The 12,706-nt window shown below is 46.3% G+C and overlaps 1 protein-coding gene across 5 annotated transcripts; it reads left to right on the forward strand.

Annotated features, from left to right (window-relative positions):
- Positions 1–30: 30 nt before the first annotated feature.
- fyco1a (FYVE and coiled-coil domain autophagy adaptor 1a) lies at positions 31–12,258 on the forward strand. Of its 5 annotated transcripts, none has more exons than XM_040184098.2 (18): positions 31–112; positions 996–1,110; positions 1,775–1,881; positions 1,994–2,119; positions 2,500–2,606; positions 2,871–3,014; positions 3,086–3,179; positions 3,306–5,798; positions 5,923–6,042; positions 6,893–7,011; positions 7,098–7,265; positions 7,605–7,757; positions 7,961–8,190; positions 8,601–8,748; positions 9,681–9,773; positions 10,089–10,299; positions 10,413–10,522; positions 10,808–12,258. In XM_040184098.2, the coding sequence occupies exons 2-18, from the start codon at positions 1,050–1,052 to the stop codon at positions 10,881–10,883; spliced, it is 4,560 nt and encodes a 1,519-aa protein (XP_040040032.2). In that variant the 5' UTR covers positions 31–112; positions 996–1,049; the 3' UTR covers positions 10,884–12,258. The 5 variants fall into 5 exon arrangements, with proteins under 5 accessions (XP_040040032.2, XP_040040035.2, XP_040040031.2 ...); XM_040184101.2 differs by having other exon boundaries at positions 5,923–6,015; XM_040184097.2 differs by having other exon boundaries at positions 32–112; positions 999–1,110.
- Positions 12,259–12,706: the final 448 nt, after the last annotated feature.

A 12,706-nucleotide genomic window follows, 5' to 3' on the forward strand; every position in this document is an offset into this window, starting at 1 on the left:
TACATGGCGCTTTGTGAGTGGACAACACAATGTCAATCCTAACACTTTCAACAAGTTTGTATGCTCGCATTAAATATCTGGTTTGTTATGGACTTGAGTTATATATGTAAAAGTATGTCAAAGTTATTTTTATTTTCTTATGATTTTACCTGAAGCTATAAGAAATAGACTGTCTGTATCTTTTCTCGTTGATGTCACGGTAACTTTCAAAATGTCCGTCAAAGGTTCACTGTGTCAAAGCTAACGTTAGTTAAATATTACGTTAACTCCACCGGGAGAGCCTCGAAAAGAACAGAAAGCGCCCGTAAACACCCAGAACCCAACTCGTGGCTTCTTATCAGCATCTCTTCGATGTTCGATAACAACATTGGCGCAGTTCGAACTGATAGTAAACAGTCGTTAAACCGATTTCAAACTGTTCAAACACAACTAACGTTAACCTGGTTAGCTGTTAGCTAACGTTAAAAGTAGGGTTGTGTAAGTTCGCTAGTGTTGTGGTATTTATTGTGTCAATACTCGTGTAGGTTCCTGCCTCTGACGTTGATTACATTCCTATTCTAAAGCGTTTTTATAACAAAAAACAGGCAGTGGCAGTTTTTTGCATTGTTTGTTTACTGCCTTACTAACAGGAGTTTACAGGAGTGGGACCTCGTCATTATAGCTCCTACTAACCAAGTATTGCTATGATTATGGTGCTGGTGTCTTATGGACATTGGGGTTGAAACCGTACATATCTTATTCCACACGTATTACAAGCTTCTCGCAGGACATTAGTTCATCTTACCCTGCAGTTTTGCAGTATCTGATCATGTCACATACAGACCAGTGATGGACGCACAGGAAAGTAAAGTGACACGTATTGTGCAGATCAAACACTATCAGAGAGAACTGTGTCAGACATTTTTGTGTGCCGAGCGTGCCACGAGAGTGTAGACCACGTCGGGGGCGTTCATGTCCATCTTTTGTTCCTGACCGCCTCCGGTTCTCTGACTCAGCAGACTGGCCGTGACCCCGTGACCCCTGGTTGCCAGGGAGAGAGCGCCGGGGCCATGGCTGCTGCGGCTACAGTCGGGGAGAGCCAACTGCAGAGGATTATCCGAGATCTGCACGGTACGACAGCTTTATGTGTGTGTGCGTGAATGAATGAATGGGTTTGGCTGCAGGCAGTTGTCTGCTCGCGTGGCGTGACCGAAGAGAGGAGAAGTAAGAGACTCGATGTGATGTCACGACTCGAGCGTCAAGTCCAAGTCCAATCCTTCCAACCTGGAACTATCTGACCTTTTCCTGGTCGTCAAACAATTTGGGAAAACGTGCAGTCGGCCTTACATTCCTTCGTAAAGGGTGTGGTGGAAGCCGCTGTCAGCATGCAGCGAGACAGAGAGCGCGTTCTGAGGATTCACCCGTCACAGGTGTCCTTCCAGTTTTTGCGAATGATACGAGGCAAGTGGTTCATCTACAGACTAGTTGTGCTTCAAGAGGGTAGAAATGGTAAAGAAGCAAATAACAGTGAAGATTTAGACAAGAGAGGTGTGTTTCGGTGTGATTGTGTAACCAAAATGCACCAAGAGGTGAAATATTAGTTTAGTTTTAAATTTGACAAAAAAATGTGACTTTAGGTAAAAGCAACGCCATGTTCTGCCTTTTTTATGCTTCTTCCCCACATTCAAATGTATTATACACCCCATCTGTTAGAAGCAAATGTCGATTAATGGACATTGTTTTGCTGTTATTCTAATCCCTGATCTTTTTTCATTTCTGAACCACGGAATTTCAGAGGCTGTTGCAGAGCTTGCTAAGGAGTACCGGGAAAGTGGGGAGCCGATCACTGATGACAGTACCACCCTGCACAAGTTCTCTTACAAACTGGAGTACCTGCTGCAGGTGTGATTTATTCATAAATACTACATTATCAATGCCATGCCTTGCAATATGTTTAACAATTTTCCGTTGCAACTGTACCTCTCTCTCTCTCATATATATATATATATATCAGTTTGACCAGAAGGATAAGACTACATTTCTTGGTACTAAGAAGGATTATTGGGAATACTTCACTGACTGCCTGGCTAAAATCAAAGGAGCCAATGATGGGATCCGCTTTGTCAAATCTATCACTGAGGTAAGAATTTGTTTGTTTTAGACAAACAGCTTGTAGACAAACTCATTCATAGTCAGCATATTATTTGTTGTTTTTTTGTTGTAGACATTAGTTGGCACGCGAAACAGACTGATGTACTAGTACCGGAGCAAAGCATTATGGACTGGCGCTGCAGCAAAACGTATTTTAGCAACCTAAAGAACTAAAAGACTAAGCGAGAGTTTAAATATGGAGATTTGAAGAGAATTCAGATAAAATTGGAAAATAAGAAGATGAGAAAATCTTCAAGCTTTACACCTTAAACAGATTGAATTATCATTTTGATTGAATAATCAATTATCGGTTAGTTTTTAGCTTCCGATGTGCACGATGTAAAACAATGTATTTATGTGCCTTGGTAGCTGAAGACCTCTCTGGGAAAAGGACGGGCGTTCATCCGATACTCCCTCGTACATCAGCGACTGGCTGACACGCTGCAGCAGTGCCTGATGAACCACAGGGTCACCAGGTAAAACTGTCACAGCGGAATAGTTTCTCTGCACTCTGAGGAACGGGGCTTTTGTTGAAGTGAAGGCGAGCTGAATAGAGAAATGGAACCGTCATTGGATTGGATGGATGGGTGTTGTTCTTGTGTCGTGCTGTTTTACTTCTCTATTTCGTTGCTTTCTTCTTTGCAAGTGTTAAAATATGGGACGAAACATCCTTTTTTTTAGGCCCCATTATTGTTTCTTGTTGTTGTACTGTGACCTTTACCTCATCGCTTCCCCCCCAGCGACTGGTACTATGCGAGAAGTCCCTTACTGAAGCCCCACCTCAGCGTTGACATAATCAGTCACCTTTACGAACTCAATGAGGTCCAGTTTGACGTGGCCTCCAGGGGTCATGACCTTGATGCTGCCTGGCCCACTTTTGCAAGGTAAAAAACAAATCATGAAAATACTAAAAGATATGTAGATATGTACTAAAAGCCATTTTTCTCATCAACAGGAGAACACTGGGAAGTGGTAGCTCACCCGGCCACATGTGGAAACCACCCAGTCGCAGTTCCAGTATTAACAGTCTGGCCAGCACTTACTCGCAGGTAACAAATAAAAATAATAAAAATCACATCCTGTCATTTTTCCATTCTAGTAAAATAATTGCGTTATAATCATCACTCTTCCTCTCTTCTGTGCCACATCCTCTGGTTTCCATTGCGACCATCCAGCAAGCACACGAGTTCCCCTCCAGCCCTGATTATGGTCACGGCCTGCTAAGTGACCTGAACGAGTCTCTGCCGGCCTGCAACGAGGACGTCAGCACAGTCGACGGTCTTCGCCTCGAGCTGGACCAGTCAGAGCTGAAGCAGCGAGAGCTCCTCGATAAGGTGCAGCAGATGGGCGAGGAGGGCGCTGAGCTCCGGGATGTAGTCGTGCAACTCCAGAGGCAGCTGGACGTGTCCCTTGCGGCCCAAGAGGAGCAACGGGGCTTGCATGGAGATCTCAAGGCTCTGAAGGGAAGAGAAGAAGACTTGTCCAGAGAGGTGGAGGCACTCAGGACTGGGAAAAAAGCCAAGGAGGCTGAACAACAACTGGTCCAGGAGCGGTTGGCAGCTGCTGAGAGGAAGAACTTAGAGCTCTTGGCCAAGTTGGACGGGGTTCTGAACGAGAAGGGCCAGCAGGCAACAAGTCACTTTGATTCTGCTCAAAAGATACACGAGTTGCTGGACAGACTGAAAGAGGCAGAGAGAGGGAAGATGGAAGCTGTAGCTGAGATGGAGGAGAAGAAGAGACTGGCAGAACGGCTAGAGGACGAGCTGAGGGTCAAGGAGACGGCTGCGAAGCGCCTGGAAACGAAACTCGCGGCACTTGTTGCATCTGCGTCCGAGGAGAAAGCCAAGTTAGAGGCGGAAGTGGAGGAACAGCGCAAAGCCATCGATAAGCTGCAAGGATCCTTGACAGTAAGAGAGAAGGAGACGAGCAACCTCCAAAGGCAGCTGCTGGACCTACAAGGATCTCTAGAGGAGAAGGAGAAAGAGGCGCTGGAAGTGAAGATCAGCGCACAAAAAGATAAAGATGCGATGCAGAAGAATGCAGGTTTAAAAGAGTCCTTAGAAGCAGAAGTCACTGCCCTTAAGGAGCATCTAGAGAGGAAAGAGGCAGAGTTTACCTCCAGCTGCAAGACACTACAACAGCTAGAAGCCAAGAACCAAAGCCTGACCGCAGAGAGGGACCAACTGACCACCAACCTTGTGGAGCTGGAAGGTGACGTCAAAGACCAGGCCATGAAGATAGAAGACTACAAGACGCAGTGCACCAATCTGATTGAACTAAACAGGAAACTGATGACCACAGTGAAGAGAAGCGAGGAGCTGAAGAAGGAGATGGCGGAAACCCGAACGGCGCACGAAGATGAGTTGGCAGCTCTGAGGGCTTCCGAGAAACAGCTTCGCGGCCAGCTGGACGACACCAAGATGACCGTGGAGGAAAAGGAGAAGTGCCTGCGCGAGGACAACCGCAAGCTGGACGAGAGCCTGCAACGAGCCGCGATGGCCGCGAAGCTCTCCGAGGACGCGTCGAAGCGGCTGGAGCGCGAGAACCACAGTCTGAGAGAGGAGCAGGACACCGTGAAAGCAGCTCTGAGCCGCATGCAGGCTGACCTGAAGAGCGTCAACGCGCAGATCGGGGATTTGGAGAAGAACTTGGGAGCGTCACGCAAGAACGCAGCGAGCCTTCAAGAACAACTTCTAGCCAAAGAGGCCCAGCTAGAAAGTACAGAGAAGAACCTGGCCGAGCTGCTGTCCAGCTTCAAATCTCTCGAGGCCCGGGAGAAGGAGCTAGAGATTGCCAAAGCTGATGCTGAAGCAACTTGCGCTAAACAGAGCGAGGTGATTGAAAGGGTTACTTCTGACAAGCAGGCGATGGAGAAGTCTCAGTTGGAGAGGAGCGCAGTCCAAGCTAAAGCGAACCAGGAAGTGGCAGGCAAACTCGAAGGCCAGCTGGAGGTGTGCATGAAAGACGTGTCCAGGCTCCAGGCGGAGATCCTGGACCTGAGGGTGCGGGCACAGAGGTCTGAGGAGGAAAGGATGAAATCGCAAGCTCAGCTGGAGGTGACGGAGGCCCAAAGAGACGAGCTCCGGACTCTGACCGAGCACCTCAAGTCCCAGACGCAGGCCCTGAATCAAAGGCACGTGGCAGACCTTATGGAGTGCAAAAAGAGGGAGCAGGCTCTGATGGAACAGCGCGATGGAGAAGTAGCCGCCCATGCCGAGTTGTCCATCTCCGCGGCCGCCGCCCGAGAAGAGCTGTCCGGCCTCAAGGCTGAAAACAGCCGGCTGTCCTCGGAGAACGCCGAGACGCGCGAGGTCCTGCACAGGGCGAACACGGAGATGGCCGAGCTCGGGATAAGCATCTGCAAGCTGAGTGCGGAGAAGGAGGAGGTCCGAGAGCAATGGGCAGGGGACGCTGCCAGGATTGAAGAGCTGGAGAAAGAGTTGCACAGGCTGGAAGAGGGCAGGGCAGAACTGCAGCTCGAGAACACCAAACTAAAAGAGGAGCTGACGCAGAAGGGGACGCTCCCAGGGACCATCGTGGAGCTCCAGCAGCAGCTGGATAAGGCCAGGAACCAATTGAAGAGTGTCAAGGACGCTAACCGAGAGGAGGTGGAGGCCGTCAAGTTCCAAATGAGCTCAGAGAGCATGAATCATCAGCTCCAGGTGAAGGTGAGTCAGTGCGAACGTGCCCATCGGGATTTGCATTACACTTAAGATGCCTTTACATCCTTGCAGAGATTGTTTCCTGTTTCTTTTTCCTTCTTTTTTTTTTTACATTTATCTCATATTTCAGAGTATAAATGAGCAGCTGGACAAGATGAAAGCCGAGCTGCAGAAGGAGTTGAAGCATGCGTCCAGCTTGCAGGCCAAAGTGTCTGAACTAGAGGTCTGTGTCTTTCAAGCATCGAACACGGTGATTGACGATTACATAATAAGTAGATAGGCGGCGGTCAATGAATGTGTTCTGTCATCTTTGGAGAGAGAGAATTGTGTTTTATAAATATATAGACCATCATAGAGTACTAAACTCCTAAGTAAAGCATACATCTTTAAAAGAAGAGTACATGTGCAACACCTCATACACATGAACACCAGCAGCTTCCTCACTAGTGGATCATTAGTGGATTTGCAGATGGGAAGAAGAAAGGGAAGCTGCACCTCACATTGTTTGGTTAGTACTCATTAGCAGCTCATTTTCAAGTCTCGGGTTTGTATAATGCGAGACCTTGATTGCTTTTGCAGTTTTAATTGATTTAATTTAAGATATAATACAAAATCACGGCTATGTGACACCAATGATCCAATTAATAAGCTCAATCAAATCACAATTATCTTCCTCTCTGGTTTGATGGGATTGGACGTTACTGAATGACATGCTTCTTCATGTCCTGTGATTATAGAAGTGGTTCTCCACCTGGGGGGGTCGGGATTTGCCTGAACCAATTAGCCTCAGAATAGACTTTATTGAGTTAAAGTTAAAGCTCTTCTGAGGGGGTTCAGAGAGAGAGGAAAAAGTCCCGGAAACGTATCAAAAGTCGCCCGTACCTGGAGCACATTGCACAACGCCTAGGAGCCAACACCCTTTGTTCATGGGGGCCGTTATTTAAAAAGGTTGACAGCCCCTTCTTTAATTTGAGATACATCAGCAAAAGCACTTTTTTTCTAAAATAGACAAACCTGGAACAATTATTGAAAAGAATATTTCCCAAATGTTTTTTGCTAAGATGTATTTGTATGCTTGCTCTCATCGTGTGGTACTAAAGGCTGCGAATGAGGAGTACCTGCAGCTAACCGGCGAGAAAGACGCTCACATCACAAAGACAGAAACATCCATTCGTGAGAGCGAGAGCGAGATTCAGCAGCTGAGGAATGCAGAAACCAAGTGCGTTTTTAAAAAATTAATCCCGCTGTCAAAATATAATATAAAAATAGTCCAGACTTAATTTCCTTGCACTTACGTCTCCTCAGTGCTGCAGAAGCCCACTCGGCTTTGCTAATCGTCTGCGAGGAATTGAAGCAGAAACTCAACGCCGCAGAAGCCGACAAGCAAAGCCAGAACCTGAAGATGACCGCAGAGGTCGATGACCTCAACAGAACCAAGGTCAACCTGGAAGAGCGGCTCATTGAGCTCATACGGTACGCTCCGTTCGGTCTTAGGAGATCGGTTGATTTCATAGAGTTGATCCCGGTGCTTGAACTGAAAGAAAGCTCCGCCTCCTGCAGCAGCTGTCCTTCGTCTCTCTGTGGAGGGGGGGCGGTGGGGTGGGGGGGCCCGCGGCTTATTGCTGGGGTCGATGAAGGGGACGGGAGGCACGTGAGACCCGCAACCAGGGCCGAGCAGGGCAGACTGTCCCACTCAGAACGTCAAATCAACACAGAGCGAAAAGTCGCTTAAAGTTTACAGGCATTTATATCTTTAATATGAAAGGGTCTGCGCAGAATGACTAAAATACTTCTTTTTTTTTTTTTTTGCAGGGACAAAGACGCTCTTTGGCAGAAGTCAGACGCCCTGGAGTTTGAGCAGAAGCTACGAGCAGAGGAACGCTGGTGGTTAGTGGACAAGGAGACCACGCAGTGCCTCGGCTGCCAGGGCCAGTTTACCTGGTGGCTGCGCAGACATCACTGCAGGTGGGCTTTCTGTGGACACGGGGCGGTGGTTGGGGGGCTACTGCACACTGCTGCTCCCCGACACCTCCTGTACCTAACCCGGTTAGAGTGTCAGACCACTTGCAGCATCAATTCTCAAAATGCAAGGTGTCCAAAATGTTTTGTTAACCAAATGACAGAATCAATATAGACGGACCCCCCCCTCTCCTCTTTTAAATTCCCAGGCTTTGTGGTCGCATCTTCTGCTACTACTGCAGCAACAACTTTGTGATGACCAAGCACAGCGGGAAGAAGGAGCGCTGCTGCAGGGAGTGTTACACCCAACACAGCGTAGTGGTGGAGAGGTTCACACAGGCGGAGCTGAGTCCCACCGACATGCAGCCCCCTCCGCCGGGAGCTGGACCTCAGCCGCCCCACGAACCAGCCCCGTATAAGCCCACTCCCAGTGTAACAGGTGAGAGGCCAGCCGGACAGTAACGCACACGCTAACTACGACATGCTAACTCGACTGGCCGCTGCTGTAGTTCTCACGCCACGAACTGTGAGGTAAGTGGAAGCTTTTAAGCAGAAGTGAAACTATTGCATTCATCTTATTAGGGAAGAAGGACAGAAACTTTTGCTGCAGATTTTATGTCAACAGACAAAAGGGGAAGAGGGTGACATTTCCGTTCAAAGGAGAACCTGTTTTATTTTTATTGTAGAAATACAGGAACTCTGAATAAAGTTACAATAGGTCTCTTTATGTAGTAGTTTAGTGTTTTTTTTCCTCTACAATACATGAATACATGGCATGCACATTGTGTCACAAGAAGCCTATACTTTGAGAATATGTAGTGGTCCTACAGTTTCTTTTGTTCCTCACAGTTTCGGACCCCAGCAGCAGATCTGACGATGGAGTCTTTGACATAATCACGGAGGATGAAGTGAATGGAGTTTACGACAGTGACACCACCTCCCAGACCACAGCAGGCTCCCTGGAGGGCGAACAAGACCGACCGCCTGCAGGAGCACTGTGAGTGTAATATGTACCTAATAGATAAATCAATCAAGAGCTCCAAGAAGAGTACATGAACTGTGCATGTTATTTTGTGTTAGAGTAGGACGGACGGAAAACACAAACTTGAAGCACCCGAGCGTCGGGCCTTTCTTGCCATATTGGTTTCACCTCTTTGAACTTTCAAAGGTGGGAAGTAGGCCTGAGGAAGATAACTAGGTTCTGTATTATTGATAATGCACGAAAGGCTCAGAGGATATTCAAAAGACACCATGTGTCTATTCTGCCCAACAATATTTGTTTATTGTTGAGTCCCCACCATGACCCATTCCCACCTGCACCTGCTGTGCATGTCCCACGCTCTCAAAAAATAACAGCACGCCACAATAGATGAGCTCTCCAACACGTCGCACCCTGGGGGAACTCCGCACACATGTTCCTGCCCCTTTTACTAGTAATCGTGATTAGGGAAGTGGATGTCTTTGTTTTTAGTAAAAAGTGAATTAACCAATTATAAGAAAAGGGAAATAGCCAGTTTCGTGCTCCAGAAGGTGAGCCAGTACGTGAGAAAGGCTGAAGCATTCGCGTGGCCCGATAATGTTGTAACTTCCTTTAGCGGTTTTCATGTTGAATTCTGTCATTGCCTTTGTTTCAAAATTGATGCAAATAAATGATTCCTGGGGGGGCAGAGGAGTTAACAATAAAATAAGTTTGATTCGATTGTGATAATTAATGTTCAACGTAATGCATTTGAAAAGAAGAAAAAGGGATAAAAACCTGCAAAATGTGTGAGTAAACTCCATATTAAAATGTAACGCTGAGATACTTTGAACACTGCTCAACCTGCGGCACCAGGAAACTTCTCTAATTTGACCGTTTGAATCCTTCATTATCATTTAAGAGTCAAATGCATTTGAAACCAAATATTCAGTGTGTATTGTGCCTTGCAGAGGGACAAGAGATGGGGCCCGCGATGACTCTGAGGAGCACGTTGCCACGGTGCAGGATTCAGAAATCAACCTGCTCCAGTCAGGAGACCTCACGTGAGTTGTTTTTGGTGCAGAAAAAATAAATAAATGGAGACAACAATTCTCTAAAACTGGTCAACAGCCATTAAAACCTCAGTGTTTTTGCTGAATATTTACCTGATTCAAACAACTTGGGTGCACAGCGACATTCCACAAAGAAGCCGCTGTCCGTTTGCTTTCTTTAGCGTTCACCCTCGAGGCTGCAACAGTTTAAAAAAAAATGAGTCACTTCGGCACAAAACGTGGGAATAAAAAAACTACCACATGAACCCTTCGATGTGACGAGTCAGCTCATGCTCAACTCTTGAAATCCATGTGTCCTGCCTGCAGGATGGACGTCCCTCTCAGCATCGAAGATATTTCCAAGTTCGGCGAAGGTTCCAGGGAAATCTTCATCAAGTCCAGCTGCTACAGTGTGATAACGGTTGCCGTGGGCGACCGCGGGCCGACCATCAGCTGGACGTTTTCCTCGGAGCCTAAGAGCATCTCCTTCAGCGTCGTTTACAGGGAATCCGCTGACTCTCATGTGGAGCATTCGAAGGTAGAAGAGCTTTTTGAAGAACTAATGGTGTGGTGGAGACGTGCTAGACGACCTGGAGCAGAATCTTTAGCGAGTACGTTGAGTTTATCTCCACGCGTCTGTTCTCCTTCCAGGTGCTGATTCCTCTGACTCGCTGCAACTCCCATAAAGAAACGGTTCAGGGACAGCTGAAAGTCCGCCACCCCGGCCTCTACACACTCATCTTTGACAACTCCTTCTCGCGGTACGGAGCTCCTGACATCCTTGTTGTGATACTTCCGGCTCAGTGGGAGAAGCTCCAGGATTATAGAAGTGTTCTAACTTGTGATATCTTCGCAAACCTAATCCTTCCACTGTGTGTGTGTGTGTGTGTGTGTGTGTGTGTGTGTGTGTGTGTGTGTGTGTGTGTGTGTGCGTGTGTGTGTGTGTGTGTGTGTGTGTGTGAGTTTTTTCAGCCTACGAACCATATTTCTGTTGTCGCGTTTTCGGTTGGATTGGATTCTTTTGATGAAACACTCTTTTCCAACAGGTTTATCTCCAAGAAAGTCCTCTACCATCTGACCATGGAGAGGCCCATAATCTATGATGGAAGCGACCTTCCCTGATGACGTCACTGTGGCGGCTGAACGGACCCTGAAAAAAATGGCAAATTCTCCGACTGTTTCAAAAATTTTTTTTGACTTTTTTCCTCTTTTATTCCCCAAACCTGTTTTTAGTTGTTGTTTTTTGTATTTTAAGGATCCTGTACTATTTAAGTCTTTGGTGTCACTGTTTTGAGGCGTCCTTATGTTTTAACAACAGTTCGGCTTTATCGTGTTTTAGAAATATAAACCAAGTACTTTTAGTTTACGTGTGTTAAGATTAGTAGGTTGTTAAGTTTAAGAAATCGTTTGCCTCTCTTTATCCCAAATGCGCTCTTACGTTGGGGGAATGAACAGCCCTGCCAGTAACACTAGAAGTATGAAATAGGATAAACTATTTATTTGCAAAGGAAGTCTACGTAGACCCGGGAAAGATTTTAAAAATGTACAGAATCGTGGTCAGTTGATGTGCAATCTTTTAAGTCAAAGCTTTCAAAGTGGTTCTGCTGCTGGCTTGTTTATTAATCAACTTGTCTGAACACTATGTTTGCACTTTGCCAGTGCGGGAAGGAAAAATACAGTTTCTGTTTGTTCACAAAGCATATGCATTTTGTACAAATCTCAGGAGTGGCACATACAATTGTCCTTCGATGGAAGTGTGTCCTATTTTCATGTCTTTTGGAGAAAAAACACCCAGAAAAACAAAAACTGGCATCTCGCTTTCTGTGTCGGAACACAAACCGTCTTTCTCCATTTGGTCACAGGACCTCAGGAAGCAGACTGCGTGTTCTTACACAGACGCACTTGTGTCGCTACAATCACCTTCACTTTAAGTACGCTGGTGACTGTCAGTGTATGAGCTACAGTACTCGTCAAAGTGCCTTTTTACTCTGATGCCAGCGATTTATTTTTCTTTCGAATCTGTTTATTTTACTCCTGTTATCCGCACAAAGTTGTGCTCTTCTGTAAAACCTTAATTACTGTTTCAGTTTGGATTTCATTTGAATCCCTGGGGTCCTTTTGTGATCTGTCATCCAGAGGGGATTCTGTGTGCTCTTGGTCGTTTATAGCAAAGCAACGGGGAGAAACGGGCTCGCTCACTTTTTGGGCACAAGCGTACACTAATGAAGGAAAGGGCTTTGTGTTTCTGCTGCTTTCACTGAAATCTCTCTATACTATATTTTTGATGGGCGTAAATTGAAAGTCTATGCAAACGCTCTATATATTCATTTTTAAGGAACATATTGTGCACAAATCCTCGCTACGAGGCGTGAGTGTAACTGGTAATCGATATGTCAAACGACAGGTGAACATCAATAAAAGGTGAGAGTGAGGACGCCTGTCGACATCCGCTGATGTGTGTTTGACAGCTTGGAGCGACAGAAACCAGATTAACAAACCTGTGTGTGCTGCTTCAATCATTGTAGAACATGACGAAAACAAAGACGGCAACGCCCAGAACTTCTCTTCTAAAAAAAACATCTAAACATACATCAGAAGCGATGTAGAGGGGAGTTGTTATTTTATGTGAAAAAAATCTTAAACAGTGTTCTACACAAATGAACATTTAAAAAAATGATGTCATAGTCCCCATCAGTCCGTGGTCTGCGACTCACATCTCATGTATCTTTTCTCTCTGTCTGATGTTTTGGTGCAACATGATACAAGAACAACTGGTGAGTGTGTGCGCGCGTTGCGACACCACCAGGCTCAGGAAAGCAGAGAAATATTCACCAAGTATCCACCAAACATCATCCCAGCAGCAGCTGTACAGCTTTTGGGTTAATTTAGGAGCTCTACCGTTTGCCTTCAAAATAAAAGTGGAACGTGTCCCTTCACGAACTGGC

The sequence above is a fragment of the Gasterosteus aculeatus genome, chromosome 8, assembly GCF_964276395.1.
Source record: "Gasterosteus aculeatus chromosome 8, fGasAcu3.hap1.1, whole genome shotgun sequence".
Lineage (NCBI taxonomy): Eukaryota > Metazoa > Chordata > Actinopteri > Perciformes > Gasterosteidae > Gasterosteus > Gasterosteus aculeatus.